Source organism: Mytilus californianus, unplaced genomic scaffold, assembly GCF_021869535.1.
Source record: "Mytilus californianus isolate M0D057914Y unplaced genomic scaffold, xbMytCali1.0.p SCAF_2, whole genome shotgun sequence".
NCBI classification, from domain to species: domain Eukaryota; kingdom Metazoa; phylum Mollusca; class Bivalvia; order Mytilida; family Mytilidae; genus Mytilus; species Mytilus californianus.
In genome coordinates, this window is record NW_026262668.1 from 43149701 (window position 1) to 43169019 (window position 19319).

The 19319-nt window shown below is 35.3% G+C and overlaps 2 protein-coding genes across 3 annotated transcripts in view; one reads left to right on the top strand and one right to left on the bottom strand.

The window, feature by feature from the left end:
* Positions 1 to 11420, bottom strand: part of LOC127727986 (uncharacterized) — a 159630-nt gene extending 148210 nt beyond the window's left edge. The window contains exons 1-2 of one of the 2 annotated variants that reach the window (XR_007993955.1): positions 9967 to 11420; positions 5468 to 9673 (exon numbers count right to left, since the gene is read on the bottom strand). Coding sequence is in view for 1 of the 2 variants with exons in the window: in XM_052235134.1 (XP_052091094.1) it covers positions 7961 to 9340 (1380 nt within the window). In the remaining variant the exon portion in view is untranslated. Of the gene's footprint in view, positions 1 to 5135; positions 9674 to 9966 lie in introns of those variants that run through there. The other variant, XM_052235134.1, reaches the window with a different exon arrangement.
* The window catches only part of LOC127728000 (mucin-16-like), a 295239-nt gene that overhangs the window by 16022 nt on the left and 259898 nt on the right, over positions 1 to 19319 (top strand). The window lies entirely within an intron of this gene.

Sequence of the window (19319 nt, forward strand, 5' to 3'; positions counted from 1 at the left end):
ATTTAGTAATTTTGTTTTCAACTTGATCATGAGTTTTATTTTATTTAAGACTTTTTAGCTAATTCTACAACTTAACTACTTTAAATTGTATCCCAGTTCAGAGCTTCATCAAGTTGTAATTGAAATGTGTTATTAAAAATTACTTGACATAGTTATATCACTGATAATCAGTCCCCTCTTAATTTAATTTGAATAAAACCCCATATAATTTACAGGTATAAAAGATTTAAATTCTGCATGCCGAAACAACAACAACAACAAAAAAAAAAAAAAAAAAAAAAAGAACCAGCAGCCACATACTTAACAATGTGAATTACATTTTTACTTTATTCTTCATATTGGTCTTTTGATGTTGTCCATAAAAACTTAAGTCTTACACTGAATCTACACATTTTGCTTTGAGACCAAAATATTGTCAAAAAATTATAAAACAGAACTTGCGTTTTCAGAATAAGAAAGGGTCTGGGAACGCCTAGAAAGCACGATTTTGCATCATTTGTTCTATAGTTTCTTGGGGCCTTCAACGGCTTCAAAACCCTTCAAATTTTTTTTGCCTCGCTCCGCTCGGCGTAAATATATTTGGCAATACTTTTAAAAGAGGCTAGTCACAGCCCCAACTCTAATACCGTGTATGTATGCAATACATGTATATGCAGTTTGGAATTCAGAAGATTCATTTCCGCAAAGGATGATGATTAATTCTGATTAAATGGTACATTAATGACTTGACTGTACATGTATTATTTATAATAAAAAATGAATTTAAAAATTGTATGTTTTCAAATATTATCAATATAGTTGTGAAAATAAATAATCAGTCCCTTGTTTTAATGAAAATGAAAAATCTTGCTTCAACAGTGCAGAAAATAAATAATCTGTCCTCTTAGTTTACAAAAATAAATAACCGATCCAAAACAAATCCTCCTGCCCCCCCCCCCCCCCCCCCCCCCCCCCCCCCCAGAATATCAAATGGTCGTCCCCTAATACACTGAAAACAAGCATACTGCAATATAGATGCATCTCTGTTCCTTCGTATTTCTTCAGAGAAACGAGTCCTTATTTTAGTTTCTTCCCAAAGATTGTCATAACTAACTATTGAAATTCGCCTTTTACCATGATCATTTATGCTGTTCAAAGTGTCATCTATTTTCATAAGAGACTAGCTGGTTAACAAAAATGGTTATGAACGCAAATTTCAATGAAATACTAAGTAATGGCGAAGCAACAGACGAATCCGAGTAGAATGCCCAATTGAATTAGTTTTGGCAATTTTCAAATTAGATCTCTTGGTCATCGTGAGATATGTTAACTCTTGGTTATTGTGAAATTAGTTAACTTTTGTCCATTATAAAAATATTTAACCATGAAGAAAGGGATTATCATTCTCTTACATATACTTAGTCATCGTCAATTTCGTTAACTCTTGGTCATTTATTGAAACCTCTTGATCGTCGTCAAATTAGTATCCTCTTGTTAATCGCCAAATCTCAAAATTGATTACGTCTAGGTCTTTGCAGTTTGCATATCATAAGAAAGATAAGAACGTTGTGCTCTTGTCACATCAAGTTTTATTTATTTAGCTCTTTTATGTTGTAAATGTAATATCAAATGGAAATTAGGGTTTTTCGAGCCAAATTGAGAGAAAATTATTTCAATGGAATCAATAACCCTTTGGCTTATAGCAGGATTTCAAAAAGACATAATACATGTAATTTTCTATGTTGTGATGTTACACTGTTGTTTCAGGAAGGGGGAAGGTTTGCGCCTATTAAAACGTTTAAACCCGCTGCATTTGTTTGCACCTGTCCTAAGTCAGGAACCTGATGATCAGTCAGTTTCGTTTGTTGATGTGGTTCTTAAGTGTTTCTCGTTTCTTGTATAGATTAGACCGTTGGTTTTCCTGTTTGAATGGTTTTACACTAGTCATTTTGGGGTCCCTTTATAGCTTGCTGTTCGGTGTGAGCCAAGGCTCCGTGTTGAAGGCCGTACTTTGACCTATATTGGTTTACTTTTACAAATTGTGACGTGGATGGAGAGTTGTCTCATTGGCACTCATACCACATCTGCTTATATCTATAAGCTTTAAAAATAAAGTGCGTTTTAAAATTATGATAATGAGCTTTCTATCTTTTAACATTAATTGATTTAGTTTGTGTATACAAGAATCTATTTACATCAATAATAACACAGGCATCCAGTTAGGATTTAAGCATGGTAAATCTAAGTTACGGAATGATTTATACAAAATTTTGAAAAGAATCTTGTCAAAATAACAAATACCTATCATTACACGTTACACTGCTAACCGTATTTTTAGTTATTTTCCAATAAGAAAATTTTCTAACCCAATACAACGCTTCACTGACGTTGCCTTATATATAAATTTGAGGTAGAGCTCAAATAAATAGGTCATCTTACATATATTTACTCGTGTGATTTGGTGCAACTCTTTATGGGAAGCGAAAAACATCAGTCCACCATTTTCTCGACCGTGTTGGTCTATGTTTTAAAATTAGTGCACTTGTAAACTAACTAACAAATTATAAATAGAATAAATGGAATCTTCTTGTTTTTCTTTTCTTACCTTATATAGGTGTTTATGGGTTTTGAGTTTCACTGATCATTATTATGTCTAGACGATCATTAACAAAATATTATAATACAAATGTTACCAACTATATGTGGCTCTGGGCATACGTGTACTGCATACGACATAGGGAAATACAGGAACGCTGATGCATGCATTTGTATATAAAAAAAAACTATAATATATAATACCTTGGGGATTCTTAGTGACAATTTGTAAGTGAAAAGTTTCTGACCAATCAATGTTCTATTTTCACATTATTTATCCTGTCACTTTCTTGTGAAATCACACGTATTGGTTTCATGATAATTTTATTTTTCACAAATTTCAAATGCCACGCACATTGAATCTGTGACAATATATAAGGCTATTCAATAAAATTTGGCGGTCTACATATCACCATCGTTAATAGCGTTAGACTAAAGTCTGAGCAGCACAAACCCAGTCAAAAAAGAGGATAAAGGCGTTTTTGTAGTGGGATTATCAAAAATAAGATAGTTTGTGAATAGGTAAAGCTTAAAACATGCTATTTATTTCCACCATGCCTTATGTTCCTAGTAAAATGTCTTTTCCCGATGGTACCATCTGCCCAGAATCCGCTGATTCGGTTTTGACAGGATTAAAATGACACATTAGTACTATAAATTTTCATAAACTATTTAATTGTACTATAACAAAGGTTACGTCTGTCCTTATTATACAGCAGTTTATGGGGTAAATAAGAATCATCATATCGGTCTATCCGTAAGTATTTATGTCTTTCTGACTGTCCATTTTGTCGTGAGTTGTTGGTTTCAAACAATTTCATATCACCGGCCTGTATGTTATGGAATATTTGATCCATCAATCAGTCAATCAATCAATACATAAACTGGTGACATTTAGTTATGAAATCGTGACACAAGTCCTAACACTTTTATGTATTGCATAAATTGAATAAAATTGAGAATGGAAATGGGGAACATGTCAAAGAGACAACAATCCGACCAAAGAGCAGAAAACAGCCGAAGGCCACCAATGGGTCTTCAATGCAGCGAGAAAATCCCGCACCCGGAGGTGGTCCTCAGTTGGCCCCTAAATAAAATTGTGTGCTAGTTCAGTGAAAATGGACGTCACACTCAACTCCAAAACATATAAATGAACTAAAATTAAAAAACATACTAGACGAACAAAGGCCAGAGGCTCCTGACTTGGGACAGGCGCAAAAATGCGGCGGGGTTAAACGTGTTTTGTGAGATCTCAACCCTCCCCATATACCTCTAGCCAATGTAGAATAAAGAAACACATAGCAATACGCACAGTAAAACTCAGTTTAAAAGAAGTCCGAGTCCGATGTCAGAATAGGTAACAAAAGAAACTAAGCAAAATGACAATGATACATAAATGAACAAAGGACTACTAGCAGTTACTGACATGCCAGCTCCAGACCTCAATTAAACTGATTGAAAGATTATGTCTTCATCATATGAAAATCAAGTACAATCCCTCCCGTTAGGGGTTTAGTATCATACCATCATAAAATATATAAGAAGAACATAACCCATATCATGCCAACAATTGGTTTTAGAATAAATGTGTTTATTTCCGATGCAAAGACCCTTACTTAATATGGTTTAAACCAAAATGTCCGATGAAGATATTTCTTAAGGCTTCGATGTAATCTTAGATTTAGTATGATTACGTAGTTGGGTTGCGGTCTCATTATCTTGTACCCAATATCTCATTTTACTGATAACGATACTGATTTTACACAAATCTATACTACTTAAATAACGAGGTCCAATTTGTTAGCCGGCATGACGTAAAAACGACAAATCAAAGAATTCAACTTTACATATAACTAATACAGGACAATGGTGTTGTTTAAAAATTACACCATTCCAGGCCCTTTTGTTTCAACATCATTAATATTTCCAATAATTAACAAGTTCCGGGTCGAATCCGATACCGATACCACTAGTATATGTCACATGTAGTTTCCGGTTATAGTTTCCTGTTACCTTCTGTAAATCCCTCCTTTATAGAACCTGGAATTCTTCCATTAGTTGTTTTATATCTATATTACATTATAGTACACTATTTAACAAGTCTGTTTTCTTCCACATCAATACCAATATTAATTTTGGTTAATTAATTTAAAAATCAAATTTAGTTTATCGTAAGTTTATTGTAGTTAGAAAACCAGGACGGGTTCAAACAGAAAGATTTTAAAAACAGAGAAAACTGTGAACCTTACAACAAACATGACTTTATCAATGACAATACGAATACTAAAAATCCAGGCTAAAAATAAGGCATGGATACTTTATTTCAGTCACGGACCCGCGATGTGGCGGGGGTTTTCTAAGTGTACTATAATAAATACTGATATCTGTTGAGTTGTGACTCACAGATAATCGTTTCTGTAAATAATAGTTATACACCGAGGGATAGGTGTGTCTGGATAAGAAACTTATCCAGACACGTCGTATCCCGAGGTGTATAACTGTACTGGCCGGACCAGCGAGTTTAACCAAGATGACTGGGTTTATGTAAAGATAAAACAATCAGGAGCTGACTTTTATATCACTACCAATCCAAATGGTGAAAAACTGAAAATACAAATATAAATACAATTTTACAATGTGTTCAATGATAAAGTCCATCAAAAATACGGATAAACAGTTCGTAGATTTATAAAGCTGTTAATGTTCTTTATAATAATAAATAGATGAATATTCTTGCACACGTCGGGTTCTGTCTGAATTAAATTGTGTAATCGCAGATACGAACAGATTGAACGGTTAAATGTTCATAGTTCCTTTATAACATAGGAAAATATATTAAAACAGTTCATCGCTGATGTAAAGACATAATTTGTAATATTTAAAGGTAACTCACGCTGTGGTTAGCCACGAATTGTTCCTTTGGACAACGTGTCCGCTGAATGTTCCTTGCAGTTGTGCACACGGCCTGCTGAGCAGTTTTCGTCACTCAGAAGAGAGGGGAAAGTAACATGGGTTCCTACACTGTCCTGTATAAAACTCCTAAAACTGGAGCATATAAAGTGATGTACGCAATGAAACATAAACAATATAAAATGATGATCACATGAAGAACAAATGATGAATGAGTTGCAGAACACTCCCCGTCTGAGGTCTATCTGACATCACTATTCCATTATTAAAACAAATAAAATGTTAAATATATAACAGCCGTCCCAAGTTCCACTTATATGAACTTGGAAGTAATCCAACGGGAGGCTGGGTATTTCACAGCTTCTTTCCTAGATAAGGTGGTGTTTCCGACGAGATCGCGGCGATATAAGATCCAATTCCATGGCTGTAGTTCTGATGGATGAATCTCCTTTCGACACAGATATGCGATCCAACGGGGACGTCTTGCGAAACGGACGCTTTCCTTTACGTTTATGGCATACAGTAGACCATCCGGTGCCATGTTCGTTTTCTCTGTGACTTAAGTCGGAATTGTCTATTCTACTTTCCTCTTGTCCTTGCGTATCCAAAGGCGAATTGAAGCTTTCCTTGGGAATTAAATGTTTTCGGATGTACTTTTCTTTGTCGGCATTCACTTTTGGTGGTGTTGCTTCCGAAATGAACTTTTCGGCTTCTGCAAATCTGACGATCGAAGTTGCTGATTTCGTTTTCGGCTGCCCATGTAAACGGGGATAATGTTTAAACGAATCAGTTTGAATTCCATTTGACTGGGTGTTGGTTTTATTACACTCAGGTAATTTCTTTGTATGTGGTTTCACAACACTGCAAGTTGGATTCGTTTCCTTTGTAGTGAGTTCAAGGTGAACATGTTGCTTATCGGAGCGTATTTAACCAACGATAATCCAACCCAGGTTTAACTTTTGCGCAAATGGAGCCTTTGGTGGTCCTAGACGTTGATCAAGGACGTGATGTGCCTCTATTAGGTCTCTTCCAATGAGCAATAGGATTTTGCATTTTCCATCAATCGGGAGAATATTTTTTTGTAGTTCTTGCAAGTGTTGATATTGCAATATATCCTCAGGTGTATCAATTTCGTTCCGATTATTGGGTATGTTATCGCATTCAATCAGTTCAGGCAGATTGAATCTAGTATTGTCTTGTACAGACTTTACGACAAAGCCGTTTCCTCGTTTACCGGAAGTAACCTTGCTGCCGGAGCATGTGGATAACATATATATAGTCTTTTGTTTCTTCCTGTACGTTGAATAGGCTGAAGAATTCAGGAGCGGAGAGAGACCGGTTGCTTTGGTCGTCAATAATTGCATACATGCGAATTACTTTGTCCTGATTATTTTTGTCAAAGAGACTCACAGGAAGTATCTTGGCACAAGATTTACTACTGTTGCCATCTTTACAGATATCTGTGCAAGTTGAACTAACAGAGGTTAGCTTGGTTTCAGCTAACTCAAGTTGCTCCCCGCCGTAGGCTGTATCAATTAGCTCCCCGCCGTCGACTGATCTAGGCGGTGCACCTTTGGGCTGGTACACTCGATTTGTGTGTAATGCGGTGGTGTGTTGTTTACTTCCGCATTCATTGCAACTGATACTTGCGTTGCAATCACGACTTCTGTGCATAGTTGAATCTCAGCATTTGTAACAAAGATTGTTTTGCCTCAACTGTTCCTTGCGTTCCTCGATTGATTTGGCACGGAACGCTCGGCATTCGTTTAAGGTATGCTTTGTATTATGCAAAAGGCAAAGACTTTGTTGTTCACTGCTGTCTCCAGGTTGCTGTTCAACTGCTGTCTTATAAACATTGACTTCAGAATATGTTTGAGGTGTGAACTTTGGCGCAGCACCTTTTGTACTTGGTGTGACTCTTGACCCAAAAATGAAACCAGGATCGTTCTTAATTTTGCTAATTTCCCTGATGAAGGCAGAGAATTCTGTGAAAGGTGGAAAGGCAACTTCATATTTAGACTTGTATCTTGAAGCCCTTGTTATCCACTTTTCTTGGAGTCCGTATGGCAGTTTTTCCACGATAGGATTTATCCCGGACGAAGAGTCGAAATAAGCAAGCAAACATCCCAGCTTGGGATTTTCCTTGTGACATTCTATTTGTGATAGAATATCAGACAAGTCATAAAGACGTGCGCTATCTTTGTTCGTCAAGGTAGGAAAATTGACAAGTTTGCTTGTGAGAGAGGCCTCCAACATTTCTGGAGAACCATATCGCTCATCCAGTCTCTGCCATAACCTCTGTAGGCCTCTTGTTGGGTTGTTGGCATTTGTTGCCCTTATACTCAAGGTATGTTTGGCAGACTCTGGCCCTAGCCACTTAATCAGTAGGTCTATCTGTTCCGAGTCCGAAACTTGTAATTCGTCTATGACGTTTTTAAAGCTGGCTTTCCATGTATGGAAGGATTCTGCCCGGTCGTTAAAGTTTGTGATCCGTGAGAACAACAGGTCCTTGCGTAAGGAGAAATCTGGTTATCTCCGACGTAGGATTGATTGGTTGCTGGTATGCAACAGGGTTCTCTTCTATTACGCCTTGTTTTTGGTGTGAAACAGGGATCTCTTCTATAACGCCTTGTTTTTGTTGTAAGACAGTGATCTCTTCTATAACGCCTTGTTTTTGTTGTAAGACAGGGATCTCTTCAATAATGCCTTGTTTTTGTTGTAAGACAGGGATCTTTTCTGAAACGCCCTGTTTTCCTATGCCAGTTATTGTTCCCAGATCTGGGAATACATTAACTTCTGGTGACTTAGCATGTGTAGGCAAGACCTCAGGTGTTTGTGATGGCAAGTTCAGTGCCACGGATGGCACGAACGCTGGTGCTTCATGACTTAGCTTTACAGGAGTTTGTTTTTTCTTTAGAGGGCCTGACACTTCCTGTTCGGCGGTTGGTACAGGATGTTTGTTTATGAAATCTTGCACCCGTTTGAGCGGGTCTTCTGTCTCATTAGGAAGATCGTCCAACGCTTGACTGTCATCGTATTCCAGGATACGAGCCTCGGCTTCTGCGGCGACGGCTTCTTTCTGTGCTTCGAGAATGTTAAATTTGGCCTTCAGGTCGGCTTTTTCCCGGCTTACTCGTGCGGCTTCTTGTTGCATTTGAGCCTTTTTGCGTGCTGCTTCCTGTTCCATTTCAATTTGTCTGAACAGGGCTTGTTCCTCTAACATTGCCTCCTGATGTAGGATAAGGGCATGTTTTTCGACAAAGGCTATTTTAGACTTAGCAGCCTCTGCCTTGGCACGCTTTCTCCGTGCTAGGCTTGACATGTCTGACACGTTAGAGCTACCGCTGTGTGAGGTTTTCTTACCCTTTGAGGTCTTTGTTTTAGTGGATTTGGCCTTTGTTAGGGCGAGGCGATGCTCGTGTAGTTTTTCCATAACCAGTTCCACTTTGGACAGACGAAAACCCAATGAGAGATTACATGCTTCTATTTCTTTTTGACTCTCCGATGTTCTGGTCCTTTTCAGAAAGTCCAGGAATTCATCTGTGAGCCTACGATAATTATTACAGGCTTTAACAAGTTTGTCCTGGGCTGTTAGGAGTTGCTGGAGCTCGTTAGGAGGCGTGGTGACTTCCAATAACTGGGATTCAATGTCTGTCCAGAGAGCCTCTTGTTCCTGACAGAACTTGTCACGTTTTTCTGTGAAAGCTCCTTTTCCTTTCTCCGTGAGGTCACGTACTCGCCTAGTCTCGGGATTTTCATCTGAATGTGTTGTATTAGACGGATTTTCTAATAGTTCAGGGACATCTCCCTCTTTGGGCTGAACCTCTTCTTGCTGTTCCACGTGACTGGGATCCATGGTGACTCAACCTTGTTGGGTTGCTGCCTAGTACACACAAGTTATGTAGTCCGCTGTCAGTGTAAAGGTTGCTACGTAGTCGTTCCTTGTCTGGATATGTAAAGACAGGTTGCCGTCAATTTACTAGCACGAAACGTTGTCGTTGGAACTACGTTATGGGTCTGCTGACTGTCGTGGAGTGGCGTACGTTATCCAAGAAAAACAACAGGCAAGTCGTAGCTTTTTCACTGTACTGGCCGGACCAGCGAGTTTAACCAAGATGACTGGGTTTATGTAAAGATAAAACAATCAGGAGCTGACTTTTATTTCACTACCAATCCAAATGGTGAAAAACTGAAAATACAAATATAAATACAATTTTACAATGTGTTCAATGATAATTAAAGTCCATTAAAAATACGGATAAACAGTTCGTAGATTTATAAAGCTGTTAATGTTCTTTATAATAATAAATAGATGAATATTCTTGCACAAGACGGGTTCTGTCTGAATTAAATTGTGTAATCGCAGATACGAACAGTTTGAACGGTTAAATGTTCATGGTTCCTTTATAACATAGGAAAATATATTAAAACAGTTCATCGCTGATGTAAAGACATAATTTGTAATGTTTAAAGGTAACTCACGCTGTGGTTAGCCACGAATTGTTCCTTTGGACAACGTGTCCGCTGAATGTTCCTTGCAGTTGTGCACACGGCCTGCTGAGCAGTTTTCGTCACTCAGAAGAGAGGGGAAAGTAACATGGGTTCCTACACTGTCCTGTATAAAACTCCTAAAACTGGAGCATATAAAGTGATGTACGCAATGAAACATAAACAATATAAAATGATGATCACATGAAGAACAAATGATGAATGAGTTGCAGAACAATAACTAACTTACACCCATTGCTAAACCCTTTATTTGTTAACATTGATTATTAAATGAAAAAGAACGGATAGCATATTTATTGACAAAATCAAATCACGATTTATAAGAAAAACATTTTTTTTACATGAAACCCCACTAGTAACCTTACTTTGGCTATGTTCGTTCAAACTTTGACAAGTGAGTTGATTTTACGAATGTCAAAGTTGCTGTTTTGCATATTCCCGTTAAATCCTGGTGCTAATATGGATCTGTAGTTCAAGGTTTACCGTTTCGTGCATTCTTGTTACAAAAAAAAATACATCATGCTCCTTGTATGCAGTTGTCAATATGGACGGGTATAAGACGGACGACATCTTGAGTCAAGCGTTAGAATTGGTAGAAGAGACTAAAGATAAAGGCAATATTGTAACCCAAAGTACTTACCAGTATCAGTTTAATGAAGGTAATCATAAAAGTATTTTTTATGTAACTATTTTATAAAAAAAAAAAGAAGCCCCCTTCTCGAGAATAAACAAACATTCATATTCGGACTCGGGGCAATCCAGGGGGGGGGGGGGGGGGTCCGGGAAATAGAATCCCCGTTTTTTTTAAGATCAATGCTTTAGAATAGAGACATATGACTGGGATCAAAAATGTTACCTTCAAGAAAAGGAGTATTTAGGGAGCAACCATTTTAACTTCAAAGGGGGGTTATGGTTTTTTGTCGGGGTCAGAATTTTTTTCTCTCTCGCAAATCGCGAACAATTTTATTTAGTTTTCAATGCTATCAATCAAATGATTTTTCCCTTACAGGACTTTTTTTTTATTCAAAATAGATACTTAATATTTTTTTCGCTATTGGAATTTCCTAAAATGTGTGGGTTTTTTTTAATATCTTGAAACAACTTGTAGTGAACACTATTAGTAATTTCTTATGTTCATGCTATTTAAAAAATAATCAATTTCTATTGTAATGAATAACAATGGACTTTCGGGATGTAGAAGCAGGGGTTTCCAGAAACCCCGCTCGTCACACCCTGTGGTCAAAATCCATTGTTATTCGTAACAATAGATCTATTCAATTTACACTTGTTTCAGAAATAGAAACTATGAAGTATAACAATAGAACTGGGGTGTAATTGATAGAACTTCCAACAATAAAGTATGAATTTATGGAACATCCAATCAAATATAATATACTCTTTAATACATGTAGCATGATAAATATCCATTTGTACGTATATACATTAGAATGTTGTAAAATTGAAATTAAAACATATTTCCATTAACTAATTCATTGACTGAAAGGGTTTTATCAAATCAATGATCAATAAATTTTATTGCTCTAATAATCAATGTGTGCAACACATCAAAAAGTAGTTAACCTAGCGTATAGATATGTTTCACTTTTCACATCAATTCTATTGAAATTACACCAAATGGAGTAACCACAAAAATTGTTTTTTTCATAAAGTGTAACAGTAAAATTGACTTTTTAAGGATATATTAAAGTTTTTACGTGACTTTTCTGAGTAGGAGGTTTGAAATTTGTTTTGATACTTTGAGAATCATTTGTTGTAATAAACATCTGAAAGATTAGAATGATCTTTGAGCAATCGGTTTATTGTATTTGTTTGGGTCATTGGGTAATCGAAATTTTTCGTCCCCAAATCTTTCCGTAAACGTGATATTCTGACAGCTGACAAAGGATTTTATTCCTAATGCATGCCCAAACCTTTTCAAGATGTGTTTGTATGATTTTTTTTCATTAAAGTCGTATAAAGTGGGGGTATGAATCAGCTTAAGGATGCACTTAGGCCACACCAATTTGATTAATAGTTCTTTGGATTTTACCGCTCCTGTTTTGGAGAAATTGACTTTTCAATAAAAAAAAATAATTACCGCTTCCGCAAATTTTTGGGCCGCATGCCGCTCCAAAATTAGTTTCTCCTTGAAATTTTTTTTCACATTGACGTTTTTCTGGTGCATATATTGCTCCTGTCGATTCAAACGCACGTGTGATAAATCGATTTGTAAATAAAAGGTCAAAAATCGGAATGCCAACATGTAGTTGTGTCAGCTCATTGCCATGAACAAGTATAGTTATTGAACTCACAGTTATCCGAAATGCATCTCGTTTTATTATTGAAGACCAGTTCTAGGAGGCAAAAATTAAAAATCTTACGTTAGATGACCACAATCACATCAATATTTTTACTCTGACGTCCAACTGCTGTTTTGCCAGACAAGCTCTGGGCCGAGGGACCATGGCCCCAGCTTGTCTGGCAAAACAGCCGTTGGACGTCAGAGTAATCTCGAACTATATTTGTTAGAACCATCATCATCTCCTTAATGAAATTAATATTAAATTCCTATGAACTCAATTTAAAAATATCACAGAATTATCTTATTTTGATGAAACCCCATATTCCCTTGTTAGTCTTTTGGCATGCAAGCAGATCTCTTTTGTAAGGGTAAATTTAAGAGTTCCAACATGGTGGTATTGGGATTGGCATGCTCATAATAATTTGTGATGTGTTATCAACCACTTCCAGTCAAGTTAACGAGTTTTAAATGCATTGCAGCTTTTAGGAGCAAAAGGAAAGAGTATATTTTGCTAAGTCAGAATAATCCATGTGAATGTGGTGACAGGTATTTTAAAGTGATATTTTAATACATTGAGATCTACATACATATCAATATAACTATCTTTATTATCTCATCATGCTCATGATGTTGTTGAAATATTCACATCACTCATTATAAAATTGAGAATGGAAATGGGGAATGTGTCAAAGAGACAACAACCCGACCATAGAACAGACAACAGCAGAAGGTCACCAACAGGTCTTCAATGCAGTGAGAAATTCCCGAACCTGGAGGCGTCCTTAATATGGATAAATAGTTCCAACTGGATGTCAAGCAGCCAATAAACAATCATTACCATATAATGAAAACGTCAAAAAATATTGTGTATGGGCATTTTTTGGGATACATACAAATATTTGGATTTATTCAACATATGCCATTTATCCTACTTACATAATTCCTCTTGTTTAACTTAATTCATCTGCAGTGCTTTCTTAATATATACACATGTATGGATTTAAATGAAAATTCACGCAGACAAAGCTTATTTGACGAAAATAATCAACTGAACCACAGCGTGACAAGAAAGTCGGGTATGGTACAGGCACCAATACATCAAATTATATGCATTAGAGCAAGTTTCTCCTTGTTTTTCCATGAAGGAACCCAGTTTTAACATGTACATAAATTCTGAATCGCAAAATTAAAAAAAAATTATATCGCTCACTTCACTTGTAGAGCACTCGCCTCACAAAAACTCATTTTCAAGAAATAGATACAATCAAAAAAATTTCGCTCGCTCGCCCCATATTTTTTGGAGCTTTTGTCCGAAGAACTACAAATCAAATTGGTGTGGCCTTAGGTGAAATTAAAAAAAATCTAGAATTTAAAATTGATACTATAAGTCAGAAGAGCATTAGTTAAGGGGCAAAATAAGCTAAAAGTATTGATAGGTTATGGAGCTCCTTTTCGAGATATTTATTTTTTTTTAAAATAGCGGGAAAAAGGCTGACACTGACTTTTACCTTATATTTGCATTGGTATTATTTGGGTCTCAAATCGAAAGAAAAGAAATCTAGAATTTGCTTAAATTTTGATAAATGACCTTTTATGAGCTATTGAAAAGGAAAATCGATCTTAAGGGGCAAAATATTTTACCCTGAATCGTAGATTCCGAACATCTTACAAAATTCCTAAACCTGACATAAATACATCCTTAATTTATTAACTTAAACAAATAAAAAATACCTCGTGACTAATCTGTCCTTATACAATTTTACTGACACAATCATGCAGTTAACACTATTGTCATTTCTAAACATTTTAAAATAATGGGTTTTTTCCATAACCAGTTCCTTGTCTTCTTCACTCATTGATAGTTCTGATCATCCTTAGAAATAGCAATCTTGTACTTAACAAGATCTGTTGTAATTTCATCATTTGTATGGTATTGGTACACCAATACTTTATTGAACAGATGCGTTCAGCAAAATTTAACTGTTGGATGTTTTTAATCAGCCTTAAAAGAGGGACGAAAGATACCAGAGGGACAGTCAAACTCATAGATCGAAAACAAACTGACAACGCCATGGCCAAAAATAAAAAGACAAACAGACAAATAAAAGTACAGATGACACAACATATAAAACTAAAGACTGAGCAACACGAACCCCAATCTCTTAACAATCTTTACTCTAAAAGTATTTCCAAAATAATACTAAAAATGATAATAATAATGTTGGTCTGGATCTAAATTGTCATTCTAAAATATTAAGAAACCTTTTTCTGTTTGTCAGGATTCTCCAAGATGTCTGAATATACACGGAGCAAAGTGAGATGATTTTCAGACACTTTCTTAGTATAGTATTTTGAATGAAGAATTATGTCTTGTGAAATGCAATGTAATGAAACCAAGCTAATATGTTACGCTTTATGCCTGTTCCTGCTTTATGTTTATACCATTTTGTAATATTAAACAGAAATACCATTTTAGCTGCTTAGCTTTTAAGCATCGGCCACTTTAACTTGAATTACAAAAATCTTTCAGTAGATCGATGACGAACGTCAATTCATTACTCTTTTGATATTCCATAGTAACAACCATAAAAACTCATCAAAAGTCTATAAACTAGGCTATAATCGACATTGGGCTTGTGTTATCTGCTGTGGTATTCATGGTATTCAAGTTAAAACGTGTTAAATAGGCACTAAATGGGATATGTCACAACAATACTTGTTACGTTCAGATTACCACCAACCTCAGTTAATATAAGATCATATCAAAGATTACAGGATATACGTCGTATATCAACTTGAAATTTTATTTAGATTTGATTCACGAAAGCATTTAAGAATGGTATGCAGATTCAAACGTGTTACGCGATGTCAATACAAGAGAAGTTTATTAACTATACTGTGCAGTGTTCGTGTATACTTAGTCTAGTACCCTACTGACGTTGCAATTATGCAATACTAGTATCTGCAGTCGCCTATTGAAACTGAATTATATCATAGACCCTTCATACTACTGACTATTAACATTAATTTAAACGGTATTTGCTCTTTTTAAAGGATGTCTTTGGTCCTTCTGCCTTTACAATTTATAAATGAATAATGATTATTTTTTTTATACACGTACTTAAGTTAATACGAGAATCGTAACAAGACATTGAATTAATCATGCACGAGATAAGACCGTCTTTTCATTAATCGAAGTCATTTGCATTAAGTAACACGCAATAAAACTTTTAACACATTAAAGTATAGGATATAATTTTTTTGTCAGAATTAAACATGTAAAAGTACAATTTTTTTTAATATAATTTCATATAAAAAAAAAGTTTCTTTCATTGTGTATCAGATAATATGTATATCTAGTGAAATGATGGAAACGCATTTCATCATAAAATTAAACTTGAATATTTATTATAATTCAGATTATATAATTCACAACGGCAATTTTCATTTTTGTGGACATTTAAAGTAGTATTTTACGACTATTTAATGATAGTTAAACTATTGCAAGTAGCTACATGAGATGGTAAACATTTTATGTGTACTAGTCATTATTTTATAAAACAAATGGGAACAGATACCTAACCAACTGCGTTTAGATAATCAGAATTTCAGAGGAAAGTGCTCGTCAAGACGAGACAAGCGTGATTTTATGTTATTCGGTTCCATCAGATCAAAACTATTATTATACAACAAGAAGGATTTCTCATTGATGTCATATTTACATTAGTACTCTGGCGTATAACGAACATGAAACTACTTCGGAAGTATACACGGTAGCAGGACATACTTTTTTGGCTATCCATAAATGTATAAATCCTTTGTGCAGCAGACACATGGGTATACATCTATGGATAATCTAAACTTGTTCTAGCATTTGTTTAACTTTCTAGTCTGGGGACTTTGAAAAGAAATACGATATTAGTAAAATAAATCTTTTCAAATAAAAAACAAGCTTACGCAATATTCAAAGGATCTTTTGTAGGCATTGAATGTTGTTCATATTAAGAAGTTAATTAAAACTCTTACATGCTTGAATATTTCAATACCCCTTTTTTCTTTCACGATATTAATTACTTAATGCGTTTGCATGTTGGTCGCTTGCTTTTAGACCATGAAATTGCTCTTTGAAAGGCTTGATGCCTTTTTTATTAGTTGCATTAAGTAATTTACTTTGCCTGACAGATTATCATTCGCATATCAATAGTCCAAGTCTATTGATACTTTCGAATGAAGGTTTTGACAAAACAAGTCATGACAGATGGTGGTTAACCTTGTTTTAAACAATTGAATTAATCTAAACAAAACACACACCTAAATGTTGCCATGAACACTGCATACCAAAAGATCGCCGTGTAAAATGTTTGTGTGTGTGAAGTCAAAAATGTTTTTTTTACGAAGTACCAAGGTCAAATGACGGACATGTGCACCTTATGTGCAATCTGTAAATCAAATGTATTTTACCCATTACTTTTATTTACTGGTAAATTAGTAACTGCGAAAAGTTTTTGGCAAGATGGCATTTTTATTCAATAATAAAAATAACATCATAGTATAGTATCATGGGTCACACTGATATAGTTGCCACTTTGCGATAAACCAATCTGAGTGTTAGGGGCCACCAAGTACAGATTTTATATTATATGTAAAAAAAAACAAATTAGGGAATAGAAATATAGTCATCATTGGTCTTCCTCCGACCGGCGGTAAAACCCTCGCTAAAGTGGGGCGTCCGTTTGGCTGTGCGGGATGTACAAGTTCGCAGTTATGTCCGGTCAGAATGGGCACGTTAAATCCGATGCCTCGTGTAAAGAGAGTGCCACGTTCTTTGCACGTTAAAAACCCTTGTAACTACACTTTGAGGGGTCCGTAGGTGGCCTGTTGCAAGGCTAAATTTCTGTCCTTATCCAATATACCCTCATTTTGCCGTGGCAGTCAAAATTTCCCCGACCTTCATCCCGGACGGCCTCTATTACAGGACCTACCTATTGTATTTAATATTAACTTGTTCTCGTCCTGAACATGTATGAAATATTTGCCACTTGACGTTAAGAAACCAACAATCAACCAACAATCAATATGTAAAAAAAAACTAGCATAGTTTGGTTTTGATATTCAACCTTCTAGAGTAGACTATATAAAAAAGGAGACGTGGTATAATTGTTATTCAGACAACAGTATCCAACAAATTCCAAATAATAGTTTATTTTTAAGTCATAGAAACATGAATAATGATACGAAGATCAAAGAAAACTGACATATCCAAGAGAGAAAAAAAAACGTCCGCTAGCAATCAGAAATCATTGTTTTCCCTTCTGGAGTATTTGGTTAATTTTTATTTGTGTAAGTGGGCTGGGGGATTGTTGCTAAAAATTTAATTCATTCTGTATAGTGTTTTGTAGACTTGTTTCTCCTGTCGCCCTTTAACCATGTGATGTCTGTCCTGTTTCGACTTCCGTGATAATGTCTGTCTTTTTTTGCTCACCTGGCGTCCGTCGTCGTCCGTTCACTTTTACAAACATCTTCTCTGATAAAACTAGGCCACATTTAACCAAACTTTGCCACAATTATCATTGGGGTATTTAGTTTTAAAAATGTGTCCGAGGATCGCGCTTGCCATCCAATATGGCCGTCATGGTTAAAAATAGAACATAGGGGTGACATGCAAGCTTTGTCTCTTATCTTGAAATCGCTATAGAAAGAGAAAATCTGATGGGAAGAAATGTTCATAATGTTGAGATCTACCTATTGTCTGTTTACACCAAAACTGTCAGACGTCTTCTTATTGGAGTTATTGTCTTTAAATGACGATGTTTACCAATTGTTTGCCTAATATCTTAATAACTATAATAGGTAGAGAGAAACTTTAAAGAGCATAATTAATCAACAAGACAAGATCTTCATTTAGGTCAAATTGCTGAAATCGTCAGACGACTCCTATTTTGAGTTTTTACTCTTTAAATGACGACTCAGTTTACCATTTTTGTAGCGTTTTTGCCTTATATCTAAAAATTATAGTAGATAGATAAAAGCTTAAATAAGCAAAAAAGATCAGCAAGACAAGATCTACTATTGGGTCAATATGGAGGAAATCGTCCGACGACTCCCTATTGGAGTTATTGTCCTTAAATGACGGTTTTTACTATTTCATTTTGCGTTTTGCCTTATATCTTCAAAATTTTTATAAGAAATATAGAAACTTAGATAAGCAAAAATGATCAGCAAGACAAGATTTACATACAAGTAAATGACTGAAATTGTCAGTCGACTCCTTATTGGAAGTATTGCACTTTAATGATGATTTTTACCAATTTAGTGTTTTTGTCTATTATCTTGAAAACTATAATAGATAGATAGACACTTTAAATAGCAAAACTCATCAGCAAGACACATATCTTCAAATATGTCAACAAGGCCGAAATCGCCAGTTGACTACTTTTTGGGGTGCTTGCTTTTTTATGTTGACATGGTTGATATTGACCATTTTGCGCGTTTGCCTATTATCTTCGTAAAATACGAAAGATGGATAGACACTTTAAATAGCAAAGATGATTAGCAAGACAAGATCTACAAGTAACTCAATTTTGCCGAAATCATTTGTTATCAGAGTGATTGCCCTCAAATGACGATGTGTTGCCCCTTTTTGTGTTTTGGGTAAAAGTTAAGGAAGACAGATAGAAACTGTAATTAGAAAAAATATCAGCAATACAAGATTAAGAAAAAAGAGATTTTTGTCATTAATTCAATTTTAGTCCACAATGTTGGATAGTGTCTTTTGTTGAAGATGCTATTGGCCTAGGTGAGCGACACAGGCCTTTAGTTTATACTTATTATACTTTTTACTTTAATTCTTTAATTTCTTACATAATTGTTTTGCTTTGACCACGATTTGTTCTTGGGGAAACCATTTTAAAATCCTTTGTTGTTCAATTTTTTTTTCATTTCAATATACATGTATATATAACATGTATATCTGTAAAGCAGGCACTATTTGAAAATTGTATAATTCATATTTTGATATTTTCAA